We start from the raw sequence: 19152 nt of genomic DNA, 5'->3' as shown, positions 1-19152 counted from the left end.
ACCCAGGTGATCCTCCCTCGCTTGTCCACCCACAGGGTCAAGATCCAAAAGTGATGGTCTTTCCCTGGCTACCTGCACAGAGGATGAGGATCCCAGGGGAGTAGGAATGAGAATACCCTCCGGTCTCTCGCAGTACATAAAGCGAGGGGCATTCCAAGGGAAAGTCCAGAATGTTAGGGGCAAATGGAGGACTTGAGGTTGAACTTCAAGAATTTGTTTTGTAATATATCAGGAGGTGTTAAAATAAAGGTTTGATGCCTTGCTATGTCAAAACAATGCGAAGCACATGATGGTGTGTGGACCTTTGGTTGGGCTTCAAGATGCAGATTTTTGGGGGTGTGGAGGGAGTGGGTTGGAGGTTGTGTTCCATGATTAGTATGTTCCAATGGATGACTTAGTTTGATATGCAATTTCCTTAAAATCCATAGAAACCTTGTAATTAAAAAAAAAAGTATTTGCTTTGTGAAGTGAAAAATGCTGCAGGTTAAACCTATCTAGAGTCTGTTGTTTTATATTTTGAAATCTCCCTGGGAGCAGTTTCTTAAACCCTTCAATGCCTATTTTAATGGATTAATGTGAACATTCCCCATCTTCAAACACAACACCAAAAGTGCTCTTCAGAAGTTAGAACCAACATAAGACTGTCCCCAGTACAAAACCTTACTTGATTAACTGGTTCAACCATTGTACACAAATTATAACATACAAAGCAAATGCGTAGGAGGCCTGTGGTTGTTTGAATATTGCAGCTGAACCCCTTCTCTGCTAACAATTCTTGAAAATCAATGATCATCACAGTTCTCTCTATTTTGATCTTTGCCAACAGTTGCTTATAAAAGAGTCATTCATTTTAGGCAAAATTCACTTTTCAAGAAGTCCACAATTAATAGGTTTCACTTTCATTCCTCCACAAACTTGTTAATGTCCCTAAAGCAGAAAAGTTGCTTTTCTCATCCTCTTCCAAGTATTCTGGATCTATCTAAATACCCCTTTTCCAGAGCAATTGCTCCTTTTCTCAGTGTTTGAACTGTGGTCAATGTTCGTGTGCTTGTGCTTTCTGGTGCTTGCCAGTGTCTCTTCTCGTTCTGTGGCTCTCAGACCGAAATGAAAGACGTTCTTACTTCGGCATCCCTGGGATCGGTGAAATTATGGGAGCTTCGCACCCACCACATACACTGTGGTCCCGCCTCCAGGATGTGTTCACCTTGAGCGAAAGCGACGGCATTCGTTTTGCGCTTCTCCTACCCTGTCGCTTGACTCTGCATCAGGGTCTCTCCTCCTCCAGGTGAGGATTTGAAGGTTCTTTATAGGGGTCTCTGAAGTGAGAGACAAGAGTACTGTTGACTGCATTATAGTAATGTTGCGGTCAGCATTGAAATTAGACAGAAAAAAGGTTTTAGTTATTTGATAACTTCTTTGCCATTCATGTAGGCAGAGAACACAAGTTTTGTGGAAGATCTTAAATACTGCAGATACTTGTACCCTTGGAGAGGGGAGTGGGAAGTTACTCCTACTGAGAACCCACTTGCTCGGAACCCTCAGGAAGGATCTTGTGTAATGTGCTCACCTCCCTCATCTCAATGGAGAGGTGTCTCCCCTTTGGGTAAGAAGGGGCGAATACCCGGAATTGTTAGAATCTATATATATATATTTGGGAAACCTTGTTTGTATGTTCAGGGTTGGCTCCAGCCCCATTACAGTTGTGGGGGGCTGCAATTTTGACCAAGGGGTGGCATGCCAGTCTAGGATGTACTGGCGATAGTGAAATCTGACCAACCTCACCCCTTGTCTGGCCCTGTGATACCAGTATGGGTGATTTCGGGAGATTGCCGATTTGGCGATTGTTGGCTCCAGCCCCACAATAGTTGGTGAGCTGAAGGTTTGACCCAAGGTCAGCATACCAGTCTGGAGTGTACTGGCGATAGTGAAATTTGACCAACCCCACCCATTCGCCATGCACAGGGTTGGAGCGGGGGTCCTGCCCTGTGCTATCAGTGTTAGGCAGAAACCTGTGCAGTTCCCTCTGGGACCACTGCAAAAGATTTAGGACTACAGGTGTTTGGCAGTAAACCCACTTGGTAGCAGTCTGTACCACACAGATTCACTTGGTAGCTGTGGCTGATCAGTCAGACTTCCCTCAAGAAGAGTTAGGCAGTATACAGAGTATTCACAATAGGTCAAGAGAACACAATAGAACAAGTAAACACTGACCAGGGCTTGGTGTAAAAGAGATATAATTATTTATTTTAAACCACATCTAGAAAAAAACACACAGGCACTAATAGTAAGCAATTCACAAACACGGCCACTAAAAGATATACACTCCCTTAAAAGAATTTTAGACAAGTCTTAAGTAAAGCCCCACTTATTTTCAGACAGCGGTGAGCGCTTAACGTAGATGGCACTCTAATAATTTGTTTTTAAAAGGGAGAGAAAAACAGAGAATAAATTTGAAACAGGTCCCAACACTTTTACAAGAACACAAAAAGAGAGGAAGGCAAAGTAAAACCGTGAAGTAAGAGTTCAATAGGCTGGATCCACTTTAAGAGGGTCAAAACGAAATGTGTCCAAGATCACACGGTTGCAGTGCACAAAAGTCTTGTAACGGTTCAAAAAAAGGAGTTGGACCAAAGAAAGGGACCAGTTAGAGGGTCAAGCTGGCCAGCCCAGTCCAGAAGGTTAAGGGGTTGTTATTACCTTGTTGCAATCTTTAGAAACGGAGGCCTGGCGGACAAGGTACCTTAAAGTGGTGAGAATATTCCAGCGGGGGCAGTTGTTCCTGGCAGCGGATGCAAGTCAGTGCTTCGTCCGGGGGAAGAGAAGATCTCGTCGGGGAGGAAGACAGGAGTCCGTTGCACTGCCAGGGAAGAAACCAGCCGCTGAGTTTCTCAGGTACAAGGATCGGTCCGTTGATTCGCGGTTCAGTGGTAAGTGGCTATCCGGCTGCCGGGGTGCTTGGCATGGGCAGTTCGACCACAAACCGGTCTGGGGTGCGAAGAACAGAAGGTAAACTGGTTGTGCCCACCAGTCGGGGGAAGAAGCCTCTCCAGCCGGGAGATCTTCTCTGTCGTCGGGAAGCGGTGAGTCGGTTCCGCAGGGCTCCACCGGTGGTGTCGTCGTGGTAAGTCGGCTCAGCTTCTCCCTTGTCGGATTCTCAGGTCCTGTGGTGACTTCTGAAGTTCCAGCCCCCAAAGCCCTGCTTTTATGCAGCATACCCCCATTCACTCAGCCTAGCTGTCAATCAAACATGCTAAGTGGTGAGCCAGCCGGCTCACCACTTGGGCCAATCACACAAGGGTGCGACTTGAGTTACCAAGGTAACTCAGTCCAGGGTGCCTAAACCCCCTCCCACACCCCCTGTGGTACCCAGACAGAGTGGCACCACTTTTGGAGGCTTCTGTGGAGAAGCCCGCCAAAAAGTGGAACAAAGGGCTCGACTTGGGTTGGGGTCACAGAAGAAAACACAAATGCCATTTTAGAATTGAGTCCTGGCAAAAAATAGCAACCGGCGAATTAATATTAATTAAATAAACTGGAGGTATGTTCGAGGCTATGAGAATTAAATAATTAAAGTTGGTAGCCTCGAACAATGAGAAAATCCCATAGGGAAATATTTGTGGTCGAATATAAAAAGTAGTTTCCACTGCCACCAGCCAAAACTCGATCAGGGGGGACGGAGACGTGCCCCCTCGACTAACAGACCCCGGGGCAATCGAATTGCCCCGACCAGTACGTCCACAATATGATGGTTTGTACTCTTTTCTGTTAATAATTTGGGACTAGTAAAGCCAATGGTGACTTTACATGCCCTGGGAGACAGTAGTCAGTACCAGGGTATGGAGTCTATGGTGGGGTGTCACTATGACACCCCTGTGTCACTGCACGGAGGGTGCTGTGTAACACACATAGTAAAAACACGAGACCCCATGGAGTAAAGGACCCCATAGCCCATAAAACACATTAACAGTCAAAGGAACACCATAAATCATGTCCAAGAGTGGGAGAAAGAGTCTCACTCTTGGCAGGAGAAAAAAACAAACTCCAGAAATCCAGCAAAGCTGCTGGGGGACTCACTAGGTTAGGAAATTCAGCCTAAAGAGAGATGTCTCCCTAACAATCAGTGTAGGCGTTTTTGGGAGATTGAAGATTTTGTATGTCAGCTACAGACCCGGGCAACGCCCGGTGGTACTGCTAGTATACATATATACTAGTATGACGCTAATTTGGGTGAAACCGATATGCAAGAAATGTGAAAATTCTATGTCTAATTACTTTTGAGCTGTAGGATAGATCAGCAAGATGTCTGGCCGGGGCCCACCTAACATAGAAAATCTAGTTCAAATCCGTAACCGTTCAAAAGATGCGGTATCCGTGTTCTTAAAGGGTTGTGCAATGGGGGCCTCATAGTTGAGGTGGCGTAGTTTCAACACCTGCCAATTTCAGTGGTTTTGTTGCATTAAATTGACACCTTAATGTCACTTCAACAACAAACAAAAAAATCACTGAATTTCAAGGCTTTTGTTGCACTGAATTTACGGCTGCCCTATCGTTAAAGAAAAAACGATTTACTTTGACTTTTCTCAAAATTGCTACTAACTTTTGGCTGGCTGTGTGGATTTGGATTAAATGTATCCAATAAATGTCTGCCGCTGACCCCTCCAAACTGAATATTTTTAGGAAAATGCATTAACGATTTAAATGTTATTAAGAAAACAAAAAAAAGCTTTTGACCTACTCACATGAATTTTCCCATTTAGATAAAGTTGCTTCCATTGAAAAATCCTAGCACAAAAAGCGCAACATGAATTTTCACCAAATAAAAAGAACCTCGCCACAAAGAGTTATAGATGTGAATGTTTTTGTTTTGGTGTCTGTACAGTAGTTTTCCCCAGAAATCTTTATATATCTACTTATATATCTACTGAGGCTTTTCAGAAATGAAATACCGCCAATTTGTATGCTTAAAAAAATACTCGATGCAAGATATTTCCACGGGAATCCTCACGGAAGCCGAAAAGAAAAGTACCCAAGATGATATTTGGATGAGGGAAAGGGAAATGATATGCGGTAGAGGGGGAGGAGGGGGAAAAGATGAAATGCGACAGAGAGGTAGGGGTGGGATTGGGAGCATGTTTTTGCCAGAACGTTTTTGTCTTCTGGCAGAATCCGTGGAATTTCCAAAGAAATGATACAAAACATGCTTCATTAGAAAGAAAAAAGTTACACAAACTGGCGAGTGGAAGGAGGTAGGAGTAGAATGCCAGGAAGGATTTATACAAGGGAGTTCGAAAAGAGGGCGCCCATGGAAATTCGTATAAACGGCATCTTGTTTTTTCATCGATGCAAGCTGTTTTGCAGTAACTTTGCTGTAAATGTACACAAAAACAATGGAGGCACCCAAAAAGCGTTTTTTAAAATGTATGCTAAAACACCAAGTTATATATTGCATGCAGGGCCCACCAACATGAGTACTTACCTGCTGTTGCATTACCTGCTTGCAAGTGTAAACATTTACAAATCCGATTTTAAAAGTGAAGAGTAAAACCAGGGAAAATTGCCCTTTCTCTTCATTTACATTTACTCTTTTTTTTAAAAAAAACGTAATGCTGCTTGCAAATTATGCTTTGCAGACAGCTTTAACCATAAATTCCAATGCAAACTGCATGCTTTTATCAGGTGACAAAACAGGTGAATTGCATACGAATCCATATGTTTTAGATCTGAATAAAAATGATATATAAAATTGTAGGACGGAGTTTGCTCAGGGTGCAAGAGTGGACCACGCCCATGTCCATTGAGATCTGACAATTGAATTTTGGGAGTTGTAGGGGGAGAAATGGTCCTTGGCTGCAGGCCTAATTTTCTATGAGGGTGGGACAATAGCTCGTCGCCATTTCCATGCCACCAAATGTTAAGGGTTTTGTTGTGATGAATCTGAGCATAATGCAATGCCAACAAAGTTTTTTCATTGAATGTCGAAGTTGAACCCCTCCGGATGCTCTGTGGCACCAATGGAGAGATAGTTAAGCTGTTGTATGAAGTGTATGTTACTGTAGCTTGTTTTGAACATAGGACAACATCAGCACATAGTTATTCTGTTGTGGTGGTACCCAAATACCACTGTATTACAATAAGACTAAAGATGTGAGCTAGATACGGACGAGCAGTATAGGTGTATATATACTACTTTGTGTTGAAACATTTGAAAACAAACTTTGGAAAACACCTTTGTCCTTATAATGTCGATCTGAAAAAGCTGTTGAGCAGAGGGGAAAGGGTTAGAAATAAAAAACAATTCAGGAAAAGGGTAGTGATGGGAACAGAGGGGAAATAGGAGCTATCTCACGTATAAAGAGGAAAAACAACCTGAAAAAAATGTGATTGACCATACTGACAGTTTTTTTTTTAAAATTAAACACCATTGGTGATTAAATTGTTAGGCAGCTGAGATTTTATATACTTGCTTTTAGCCAAAAAATAAATGTGGCCACATATTGTAATGCTCCCAATAATCAGCATGTGTGATCATATTTGGAAAATGCGGCAAGCATTAACTGTGGGGAAATAGAATTGGTCTGATCATATTTAGTACGGACATAGCTACGGGAAGCAACAGAGCACTTTGGAGTTCATACGGGGAAGCACACAGTGAGGGAATCTGACGTACAAGGGAGCAGCAATCTAACGAGATGGGCACAATTTGGCAGCAAGAGACTTACAAACCACCAAGGGAGGAAACTGAGGCGAGCAGACCACCCAGTCTCGGCTTAGGTGGGTGTGTGGACCTAGGTGTCAGGGAGGAGCCATTCCTCTAAGAGGAGGGTTTTGAGCTCCTTCGTGAAATGTAGAAGTCAGGGTGCGAGTCTGGAGTTGCCTGGGAGAAGGTTCCAGAGTCTGGGGTGTAGATAAGAAGGCATGTTTATTGGGTCTTTCCTTCCTGCACTGGCACAGTTCAAGTCTGCACATGTCTGTCCTTCTGGTGGATCATAGGCCTACGGAGATGCTGAACTTTTCAGTGTGGTCGATTAGGGACTTCAGGACGACAACCTTGTAGATGCAGCAGGATTTGAAGATCATACAGGTTTGCAGCGGAAGCCAGTGCAGTTCGATGAGGGTTTGGGGTGATGTGGTTGAATGTTCCAAGTCTTTTGAGTTATGCTGCAGCATGTAGGGCATATCTCAGGCAGGTTAGGATGGCTGCCGGCAGGCCTTCCAAAAGGGCATTGCTTCCATCCAGGTGGGAGAGGACCAAGACTTGAGCAGTAGATATGAAGTTTTCTGGGATGAAGGGCTTGATTGTCTGCAGGAGAGAAAGATGGTAGTAAGACTTTTGTCTTCCTTGCTATGGGCAATTTGAAGGCGAGGTGTCTGTAAATGTCGAACCCAATAGCTGGTGTGTGTGAAGCCTTTGAGGTTCATAGAGAGCCAGGACTGGATGGCGTGGTGTTTGAGGTCGTTGGCCAGAAGTAGGAATTTGATCTTGGAGGAGGAGTTTTAATTTGGCAATCTACGTGTATAGAAGCATTGCACTTGCACTTTAATCAAGGGTTTGCAGACTCCTATTCCCTGCAATGCTGGAGTAGGTTTCACCATAAAGGCAGAGTAGGAACATTCAGTGTAGGCAAAGTGTAGCTGCTATTGGGAGAATGATTGCAACTACTTTCTTGGTCACACCTTTTTGATCTGGAGTGGTGAGGTGTGGAAGCACCTCCATGGGGGACTGGGTACTCCTGCTTTCAGCATGGGAGTGCGAAGGGGAGAAAAAGCAACATTCCGGTTCCTGTTTTTCTGTTGCTGCTCACATTTACTGCCTGTCCTTACAAGGGTCTGTGCCACCTTGGGTAACCACCTGCTGAGGTGGGACTTTCCACACTGCCCTGCTAAGCTCTGCCTACACAAACAGCAGGTGAGATTGCTACTTTGAAGCTGGTCAAAAAAATCAAGTACGTTCGCCAAAGTAATTTTTAATGAATAATTAGACCTAGGCTTGCGGTTCAGTTTCTAGGCAAGCTTTTGCCTTGCTTTACATGTCTTCACACGTTTACATCCATTGAACAAGTCCAGGCAATGTACGTGGCGGATCATATTGAGTCAGTCTATCATAATGATTCATTAGAGGGTAAATTCCATCAAACCAATAGATCAAAGTACATGAACTTTTTAAAATGTATCAAAGAAAAAAAAGTGTAACATGTCAAAACATTTCGCTGCAATAGTTGTGCTTGTTGATTTTTAATTCTTATTCAAAGATGCTGCTGGACCTTCACTATGGCGAATAGTGGAAAACAGCAACATTTGAAAGAGGGGCATATAAAGCTAGTTTCGTTAATGGGGCAGATAATTGTCAATCTAAATCTTGCTGCTTTTGTTTTTCAGAACAAAGAGTTTTTACAAGAAAAGTTAATGCAACGAGCTCCAACCATTACCGAACGAGCCAGAAAGGTAACTTAGCCCTCGTATAGAGACTTTATACAAGTAAAAATGAGCATGGTTTTTCACTTGCTGCTTTTTGTATCGTGTTCTAATCTTTCCTTTTTATTATCTTTGAAGCATATTTAGAGGCATGATGTGTGGATATTCCAATGGAACTCCTGAATATTTTTTTCAATCGAGGGATGGCCACAGCAGAACTTTTTTACAAACATTAATAGTATCTTTTATGCACTGTTTTCTTCTTTGATCCCGATTGATACATCATGGTAACAGCAGCCAGGGTAGTTGTGGTGGAGGTGGTGCGAGAACTTGCTCAGTGTGGTTGCTGCACCCACAGGTATCGTTTGAGTATGCATTTAGCCATTTTCACGCTTTTGGCACACCTGTAGGTAACTATAAACGCTATATAATATGCACACCTATTCTGTAAAAAGTACTGACTGGCATATTCCTCCACACTCTAGGCTAATGCTTCTAGGTTTTCTTCTCTCGTCCCTAATGCACATAAGTGCTATTGTTCAGCAACCTAGCTCACCCAACCATTTGCCAAGCTTACTCAGCCACACACACCATTACTCCACACCATCTCCACTCACGTTAAGCGGGCAAAGAGCAATGCCACGATCTGTCTTGTCATCGCCTATGTTTTCGTCTTGTGGTTTTTCTTGTCACTCTAGCAGGGCCTGTTTTAATCTGAGGACAACCTCATGACGCCGGTCTCCACCTGCCCCATTAGCCCTACCCCTCTCTAGTGTACCTCCAGCCTCTTTCACTTGCATTCCTTATTGTTTCCTTTATTTTTGGCTTCATATTTTTTCTCCATGAGTAATCATTCCTTGCTAGATCCAAAGTGCCTGTGGGGACCACTACGCCTCTCCTCTCCTCCCCGTTCTACATGTCTGTTGGAATAGCACTAGTTGCATTTTGTCTTCGCTTACAGTGCAATTGCTGTTGGGCACAGATCATTTTGCTGCATTTTGTTATGACGGCAGCCCCCATTCCACCCTCCCATGCCCCTAACCTCCTAGTACTTGAGAAATCAACGAAAGACTCCAGTGAGGGCAGTTACGGAGTCATGAGTGACGCTGAGGGCGATCAGTATCCGTCCGGACTCCAACCGAAGGTCCTAGACTCAGAGAAGACACCCGGCGTCCACGGCACACACAAACACGGTAAGGACATGACCCACGGTCGACTCTCGAAGACACTGTCAAGCATCAAGGCCCATGCAGCGACTGGGGATAAAGCCTCGGGTTCCTCACTGTCCTCTGGGCCATCGCGCACGCTTTCGCCTAATGACAGTTCCCGAAAACCAAAAGCAGAGGTCAGTTCGGACACTGCATATAAAAAGGCCCTCATTTTGCATGACGAAGAACAGGCATTGAAAGACATCTCAGCAACTCCTAAAAAGCACCAAAAATACAAGCGCTAATTAAAATACAAGTTAGCGCTTCTATACTAAAGTAAAGGTCACCGGAAAACGCAACATTTCTATACCCTTAAACCCCAAGTTCACCCAGACAGTCTTCCTCTCCCTTAGACACCCTCTCTGCGGCTATGCGCCTTAAAGATAGCATTACGTCAAAGACCAACCCTACTATAGATGTCACCCCTTCTGTCATGACTACTAGCCCAACAATGCAGAAACCACTCCATCTGATGATGGGAGCCAGGGGTAACACATAACCTTCACGTCCCTTTGGGACATTTCGGCACAGGGGGCCCAGCTGTACTCTGTCATGGCGCCTTTGGCACCAGGCTCATGAATGGATAACAGAGACTTTATTCTAATGCAGGAGTGCTTTATTATACTCATTACAATCCTCCATTAGCACACTATTCGGGTGTGACTATTTAAAACTGAAGGGTACGTGGAGAATCTAGGAGGGGCATGGTGTGGCAGGCAGGCCAGAACCAATGGGCGTCGCCAAGAACTAGACTATATAAACCCTGCCTTTCCCTCAGACAAGCGCTTCACGTTACTTTGCACCTCCGTGCAACGTGATGCTTACCGCAGCCTGATCCAGCTAACTTACCTCGTGGTATCTTACAACAGCTGCAACCTTACCTGGACTCTGTTCTCGGCACTCCGGCAGCATCCCATCTTCTTGGCGTTCCTCGGATCCCACTGCACAGCATCCACAATACTGCTCTCGAAATCTAAGACCTGAAACGAGAAAGAAGACAAGAAAACAAGGTTACAACAATTACAAACATCCGGCCCTAGGTCGCGCCTTGCTTTAAATCATACACACATCTTTACGGATTGCTTACCTGCTACTGAACCTTCACTGTTTTGTTCCTCTGCACCGCCGGCTCAGTTTCCATCACTGCGGCTAACTGCAGGACCGCTACAGCACCTGCAAACCACTTCAGCTACCACCACATCACCTGCAAAGCGAAAGAGCAGAAAAGAAGCATTACATACAGAACGGACATTGGTTAAGAACGAACTTTATTAATACAATTGCGAAAAGAAGACGGAAGAGAAGCTGGCAAGTGGAAACAAGGGAAACACTTAGCAGCTGAAGAAGTGGATAAGTGGATGTAACATATTTCTATGTTTATAAAAGATGGCTTGCAAAGTACACAAACCATAGTAAGGTACGCACACAAATATATAACATTTATATATATTTGTGTGCATACCCTACGGTTTGACTAGTTTTCAGGCCATCTTTTTTAAACATTTCGGGTTTATAAAAGATGGCTTTGAAAGTACACAATTCAAGTCATCTTTTATAAAGCTTTGACTACGGACAAAATTGTCCGTCGGCAAAGCTTTATAAAAGATGGCTTGAAATGTGTACTTTCAAAGCCATCTTTTATAAACCTCCAAATATGTTGAGGAATCCCTAAGTTCGCTGAGGGTTAAAGACGCCTCGGCGACCTGGGGAAACAAAGGGACAGTAAGTCAGTAACTGCCTATGGTGACCTCTCGCGCGAGGGGTCACCAGACGCAGTTACTATGACTGACGGAAGTGGCCGCCAGTCACAGCGTCGCTGTGGTTGGCTGCCACTTCTGTCAGCTTGCCTGACTTCATTGCAGGTGCATCTCCCATCGGGGCTACGGCTGCAACGGAATAATGCATCCCACGATTCCCGCCAATGTTGCTGTAGGATGGCAGGCCCCGGCCCACTTTAAGCACTGCCCGCAGGAGTTTCTCTGCGCATCCCCGTCGTTCCTACATAGGCGCAGAGGGAGAAGTACTACCAGAGGTTTCATCCCCGGGAGGGCAGCGACCGTGCCCCAATGCCTCCGCAGAGACCAGGTGAGCGTAACACCTTCCCAGGGCCCTGTCATCTCGGGCTTCCCACCAGAATGTCGTTTTACCCCAGAACAATTTAACAAAATCTTAGGGTGAATGTCCTGTTTTGTGGACTTCATGGACAGACACCCAGACCAATTAACAGTACTCTGAGATGCATCACAGCTAGGGGCATCGGCAGAGCCACCCCCTGCCAAAATGTCTCGCCTTGAGCCACAGCCCAGCAGCTCTGCTCTAGGCATTCAGGCCTCGGCATCACAAAACATCACTCATTACCAACACCCATCTCAAGACCCACGTTATGGCACTCAAGCTGGGTCTCAGGTGGACCTCTATAGCCAGAACCAGTACTATGATGATGACGATGACATTTATATAGTACAGTCACCAGACAGTCTGGACCAGCCGGCTGCAGACTCGCCAGTTGACAACCAACTACAGTATAACAAATTATTACTGAATGCGGCGCAACATTTCAACATTGACACTGAAGAGACACAAGTTGATAAGGACTTTGTGGAAAACATCCTGGGTGACAAGAAGGCAGCCACACAATTCATACCTCCCCTGCAGTCAATCCAGAGACGTATTCAACCATCCCTCATAACACCTAATCTTAAAAGGGCAGTCAACCCAAGGATACACACACTGACCTTTATATAAGGGGCCAACTTAAACCAGATTCTCTCATAGTTACCATGACCAGAAAAGGGGCAGGCAGAAGACCCGCAAGACAAGGAGTAAAAAGATGTACATGTTTAGGAGAAAGGTAGCTTCCTCTGCAGCGTACCAGACCAGGATTGCTAACAATACAACCCTAGTTAGCTAGTTTCGGCTGTCACAAATGGGACGAGCTGGAACTACTACAAGCCGTCCCAGAACCAATAGGGGCCCAACTGCTCAAGACTGTTTCAGAAGGCAAACACATCACAAGCCGCATCCTGAAAAACAACCTTGATGTGGCAGACCACGCAGGACGCATCATGTCCGAAGGGACGCTCATTAAGCGGCATGCCTGCCTTAGGCAGTCGGGGTTTAATCTAGAGACCCAAGCAACCCTCCTGAACATGCCAGTAGAACCAAGCTTCCTATTCGGTAAGGTCGTAGAGTACGCCCTAAAGAGTGCCAAAAGCGAGTATGACGCTCTTAAATACCTTGGGCAGCTGACTAACAAACCTTATTCCCAACAGGGTTCCCCAAACTCGAAGAGATTTTGGGGCCAGACTGGACAACGTTCTTCAGGCTACTCTCAGGAAGGACAGTCTCAAAGCCAAGGTTCCCCTTCCAGCTTTTAAAGGGGTAATAAGAGGTAGAGGCAAAACCTCACCGGCGAGAGGCTCAGCCCCTGGCAAACAATGACACACGTTTTCCATTCTCTCCCATGCCACTCTGGTTGGAGGCCGAATCGCTCAATTCACCCAGGCATGGGAGAGGATAAAATTGGACAAGTGGGTGTTGTCCATCATGGCAGGCGGGTACTACATCAAGTTGATTCTCCAGCTAACATTCTACTCTACATGCTTAACTTACAAGACTCCGGCCTAGTATTCAGTTCCTTACAACTGCATCTGGCAGCCCTATCACCTTCCACCACTTTACATAACAGGGTGTCCTGGTGGAAAGTACCTGTCATTAAGGCGTTCATGGAAGGGGTAAAGAGGCTATACCCCCCAATTGCCAACCTTCCCCGGGTTGGGATCTCAATGGTGTGCTCTACAAAGTCATGGGACCACCCTTCGATCCTAAGGCGCGGTGTGCCAGCAGTGCGTTTTGTGTACTTATATAAGGTCTTGGATTCCTGCTCTCTGGCATTTCATAGACGTTTGTGGACTTGGATTTGGTTTACTATAGTCCTATTTTCATCTCTCACACCGTAGCTTCAGCCTTTATACACATTGCGCATGCGCGGAGCGCCAGCAGTGTGTTTTGTGTTCTGTGGACTGCGGAGTAGCGGTCGCAGTAGAACTCCGCTGAAACCTGGACGATTATTAGCGGTAAGCTTTTCTGCCTAAACATCGATGGCCCTGTCGTGCTCCACTAACCTCCTACATAACAACCAGACTGCATTCTAGGATTTGGTTTTGACATTTCTTAGTACAATATCCGTTTAGTTTTGGATGTTACTGAATTAGGTGTGTCTCACAAAGAGAGGAAAGAAACTATACTAAATTATTCGTGACTGTGTGCTTGAAGAGGGGGCTTTGCGAATGTTGATATTGAATGTGCAGAAAACATCTTATACAATATTGCTTGTAGAATATTGTGTCTTTATACTAAAAATCTGCGCACACTAGTTTACAGATGAGGTAACTGCGGGCCTTCGAGCCTTTGAGCCTTGCGTTATTTTGGTATAGAAGCAAACCAGGTTATGGGTATTTCCTCATTAAGGTGAAGTTGACCAGTGAGGTGCCTGTGGGCTTGAGAGCCTTTGAGCCCCTGGGATTCAACACCACAAAGTGTAAACAAGGTGCTTGTATTTCTGCCGTAAGTTTAACTTGACCTGTGGGGTAACTGCGGGCCCTGGAGCCTTTGAGCCCAGTGGTATTGCGGTATAAATGTTAACAAGGTTGTGTGTACTGCTGCATTAAGGTGAAGTTGACCAGTGAGGTGACTGTGGGCGTTTGAGCCTTGGAGCCCCTGGAATCTAACAGCACAAACTGCAAGCAAGGTGCTTGTATATTGTCTAAAGCTTAAGTTGACCTGTGGGAGAACTGTGGGCCCTGAGAGACGTTGACCCCTTTGGTTTTTTCACTTGCGTGACGATGAGTATATTTGTTTCCCAGCTGTAGTTTTGTGTTGCTATTGAGGTGACTCCGAGCTTTTCAGCCTTTGAGCCTTATACCTTTCTTATTTGCAAAGTACACACTTTGTGAATTGTCCTGGAAAATGGGGGGGGTGACTGTGGGATTGAATTTTTTGAGCCGTTGTGTCAAGCATTAGCAGCCTTTGAAAGCGACAGTGCTTTATACCTTTGCTGGGTGGCTATATTGGGAACTGCTCACAGGTACAATTTACGTTCTAAGATGAAAACTTCACTTAGAAACGGGAAATTACGTAAATATCCTGTAGTGAAAACGGAAAAAGTGTACTTGAAATCGCCTCCGGTGTGCGGGAGGGAAGAGAGGGTTTTACAAGAGGACCATGAAAGTGATTTTCAAATAGATAACTCTGTTTTTGTATTTGTGCCTTCACTCCTCAATTTGTCTAAATTGCCCTATAATGCTTCTGTAACACAACTTGAGGAGCAAGGCTTTGAGATGGAACAAACACTTATGACACAGTCCTTACCAAATGAGGACAAGGTGTTGTACCTTAGTGAACTGAGTGGTATATATAACAATGAGGGTGATCTTACACAAAATCATCTCGAGGAGCCACCAGGGGGGCGCCAAGATGAACTGACGCATCTGTTGCTCTCCTCCACAGGGCCTGCTGAAAGGGACTTGAGCCCGCCAAACCCCCCCCCCCTAGGAGTGGTATCTGACCCCCCAAGTTGCGGCTGACCCTCCGAGGCACTGGCAGAAGCAATCCCGATGCCCCGGGGACCTGTGGTTCCGGAGGTCCAGCCGTGTGTGTCGAGGCCCTAGCCCGCGTTTTTTGCCATCGTGGGGACGCGACCACAGTGTCTTGTGGCCGGCGGCGAACTCCAGACAGCGAAGTTCCCGGTCCCCGTCTGGCCTTCCTTGTGGGTCCCTCCTGGTAAAGGGTCCCTGGTGTTGAGGTGGTGGAGCGAAGCGGAGGGGAGGGGAGCTGACCTTCGCGGGGCCCCTGGAGCTGCGAGTCTGGGATCCCGCTCCGGACAGGGTGAGGGGTCTGCCGACCCTGTATGCGGGCACTCTGGCAGAGGAGCCATCGAGCGCCTGCACTGATACAGGCGGCCGCTGGGGTACGCGGCCGCTCCGAGTGAGTTCTCCGGTTCCTGCTGGTGCCTGTGCTGCGCGTACCCAACCCCGCCTCCCCTATTTCACCATTGTGGTGCCCCAGTGTGCTGTATGCTAGGCGGGCGTATGGGAGCCCCTGCTGCGCTTGAGTGGATGTTCTTTTTTTTCCTGGTCAACCCACGGCACCCCAGCAAGCCCTCACCTTTGTTTAGCTGTACGTCACTGTCCTCATCTTCCCTACTGGAACGGAGATGAGCAACGCGGGCCCTTCGAGTCAAGGTGGCGGTGGCGGTGGTGGAGGGAAACCCTACAGTGGGTTCCAAGAGGGAGGACCAGTCCCACTGCCTGTGCTGTATGGACCCTTGCACCACGTTGCGCTGTGAGACCGTGAGGGGGCGGTGGAGTGAAAGGTGTACTGGTTATTTATTTATTTTCCTCCTATGGGTGGTGTCTACCCCCAATCCCGGACGGTCAGTCCAGTTGGGCAGTCGGTCCGCTCCCGGTTGGTGTTGGAGATAGTCGCCGGAGTCTCCTTCCTGGCCCCCCATGGAACAGGGTTAGCTTACTCTGCCCGTGCTTCCAGGATCTCCAGTGTACCGGTGGCTTTCACTCAGCTGCCCTATTGTCTGGGGCCCTCTGCTCCTGATTACTGGTTTGTCCTCAAGCGGACTCCTGATGGACTGGGCCCACGCTTTGCAAGAATGTTGCCGCTCTCCAACAGCATCAATAGAAGCAGCTGGCTCCCCTCCCGCCCCCGCTCCACAATTGGGGGTGATGGAAACCCAAACAGTTAATCAAAACATGGTGGTGCTTCTGGAGGAGATCCGCGGATATTGGCAAAAGTCTTGCCTTCTTGGATAAAAAGGTGAATTCAGTAGAGGATCAGGTCCAAACCCTAGAGAACAATCAAGCTTCGGTTGACATACTGGAAACCCAAATGAACATGCGCCTGGTGGAGTTGGAAAGACGTGAAGAGAAGTGTTCATTGAAACTTGATGATTTGGAAAACAAAGAACGTTGTTGTAATCTGCGCTTCCTGGGGATCCGATCCCTGAGCAAGATGGCGAGTTGCAGATGGGTATTGTTACGTCAGTTATCGAGATAATAAACTGTTTGATGAATCAAACACCACGGAACCGACAATTGACAGGGCCCACATGGCGGGTACTCCCTCCACAAGAACTAGATCCATCCTTGTGAGTTTCCAGTATTATGCGCAGAAGAGCAAAATCGTCGAATTAGCACGGAAGAAGGGTCTGATCGCCTGGGAAGGAGCGAAGATCTCGATTTATCAGGATCTTTCTACATTTACTCTCGCAAGGAGGTGCCTCTGTTCTCCACTCACAAGATGGCTTCACCCAAAGGGAGTTTGCTATATATGGGGTCACCCTTTTTCCCTATCTTTTGAATATGGAGGTTATAATCACTCCTTGGTCACTGAGGAAGACATACCAAGATTGACCCGAGAACTCCTAGGCGATCCTCCACAGGACGATAACCAAGGAATCTGTGACGGAGCGAAGGACAGTTCACGAAAACTCAAGGGGAGACCTGGTGAACCCTCTGAGAGGCGTTGGGTTCGGGGACATAGAAAGTTTAGACGAGTGGTCCCCCCCCTTCCCCCGAGCCAGCCAAGGATTAACCACGTCTTGTTCCGGACGTGTGTGGAGTGGAGGAAGCAAGTACCTTGTTTGGTGTTTATGATGTCTATGCTGAAGAGATCAGAGCACTGGGGGTATCCAACTCCTAGGTGGAATTTTTTTTCTCAACTTGTTTTCGGGGGTGGGGGGGGACAAAATTGTTGATGTTTTTCCTTTTCCCCTCCTTGGGTGTGACCTGGGGGGAGTGAGGGGGCTCAAACTTTTTTCTTTGAGAGTTTTATGGTTCATTATTGCCCTAGTGGGGGCAGAAGTTGGTGGCCTGGTCGTATGGCGTTCCAAATGTCGCAAATGGTTGGGAATTTGTTTAGGGATAATTCTAAGTCTTTGTTGTTTGATAAAGCAGAAAGGGGATCTAATTCTATTGAGGACCGCCAGTTTTCTGTCTACTTAATGGCTGATGCTCTCTTTTCGCTGACGTTGGGTTCACTAAATGGTCGGGGACTGAAGTACCCAAATAAAAGATCTCTGGTGAAGGAGTTCAATAGGTTGAAGTTACATTTTTTATTTTCTGCAGGAAACCCACTGGGCAAGGGGAAGGGAGATGGCTCTCAGATCCAGATCTATTCAAGAGGTTTTCCAGGCCTCTGCCCTGACCAAGCGAAGAGGGGGTAGAGATTTTGGCTTCCCCCAAGGCCCATTTCAATGCGAGAGCTCATCGAGCGGATGGCCGATTTGTGATGGTGAAGGAAGAGATCAGGGGGAGGAAAGTAACCCTAGCGTCCATTTATGCCCCTAATGAAGCCCAGGATCATTTTTGGGAGGCGACTAAAACAAAGATCATGGGTTTTGCGGAGGGTCTTCTCTTGGTGGGGGGAGATTTTAACATGTTTCTTCACCCGGAATTTGATAGAAAGTCTCTTCGCCCATGTACAGACCTGCAGGCCCAGAGGAGAATGGCTGCATCGTTCCATGCAATGAATGAGACACTGGGCCTAGTAGACTCCCACGCGACCAAAACCCTCTTTTTACTTTCTTCTCCAATCCGCACTCATCCTTTTCGAGGATTGACTATGTATTACTAGACAGAGCCCTGCATGAGTGTATCTTGGAGTTCGGGATGGAACTGATCTCGTGGTCGGACCACAACCTGGTCCGTGTTCAAATGGGTAACTCCATGGGACACCCTATGTCCTCAAGGTGGACGTGCAACGACCTCTTGCTGAAAGACAGGAAGACCGCCCAGATCCTCCTCAGGAATATCAAGGAATTCTTTGAGTTTAATGATGATGGAGAAGTTGGGGAGGGGGAGTATGGGAGGCCTTTAAGGCTACAATTCGAGGAGTCTTGATCAGGTTGGGGGCAGCAAGGAAGCGATTTAGAACCAGGGAGGAGAAGTCTCTCAGAGATAACATATGAGATACAACCAGGGGGGAATCTTCGATCTCAGATGCACCCAGATAAATGGGCTGAACTCCAACAGCTTAAGGTGAAGCTAGCCACCCTTATAGTTGGGCAAACGGAGAGGAAATTGTCTCTCCTCAAGCAAAGGTATATGGAGAAGGGGGAGAAGGCAGACAAAATTCGGGCTTGGAGATTACGTGATACTTAGGAACAGTAGGAGGGTAGGCGCAGTGTGCCTTCCGGGTGGTGGAATGTGTCTTTACCCAGGTATAGCTGAGCAATTCCATGCTTTCTATGGGCGCCTCTATAAATCGGAGTGTATAGAGGAAGGTCCAGAGGCCGACCAGTTTCTTGACACTCTCCCGATCCCTTGCCTCCTTCTAGATAGGGCAGATTCCTTAGAGAGGCCCATTACGCCCCAAGAGCTGTTGGGCACCATCGGCTCCATGAAGGGGGGGACTACCCCTGGCGATGACGGCTACACTGTCCTTTTTTACAAGTCATTTGGCTCTGGCCCCTTTCCTTTTCAAACTATTTAATGCAGTGCTTTACTCAGGGAGGCTCCCC

The 19152-nt window shown here is 46.6% G+C and overlaps 1 protein-coding gene across 2 annotated transcripts in view; it reads left to right on the top strand.

The window, feature by feature from the left end:
• OXSR1 (oxidative stress responsive kinase 1) overlaps positions 1–19152 on the top strand; it is a 1686100-nt gene that overhangs the window by 1079866 nt on the left and 587082 nt on the right. For both annotated transcript variants that reach the window (XM_069647752.1, XM_069647753.1), the window contains exon 10: positions 8377–8442. In XM_069647752.1, the coding sequence (XP_069503853.1) occupies positions 8377–8442 (66 nt within the window). The remainder of the gene's footprint in view (positions 1–8376; positions 8443–19152) is intronic.

Source organism: Ambystoma mexicanum, chromosome 2q (genome assembly GCF_040938575.1).
Source record: "Ambystoma mexicanum isolate Mex_15411 chromosome 2q, UKY_AmexF1_1, whole genome shotgun sequence".
In the NCBI taxonomy this organism is placed as follows: domain Eukaryota; kingdom Metazoa; phylum Chordata; class Amphibia; order Caudata; family Ambystomatidae; genus Ambystoma; species Ambystoma mexicanum.
This window is presented reverse-complemented; position numbering and strand designations above follow the sequence as displayed.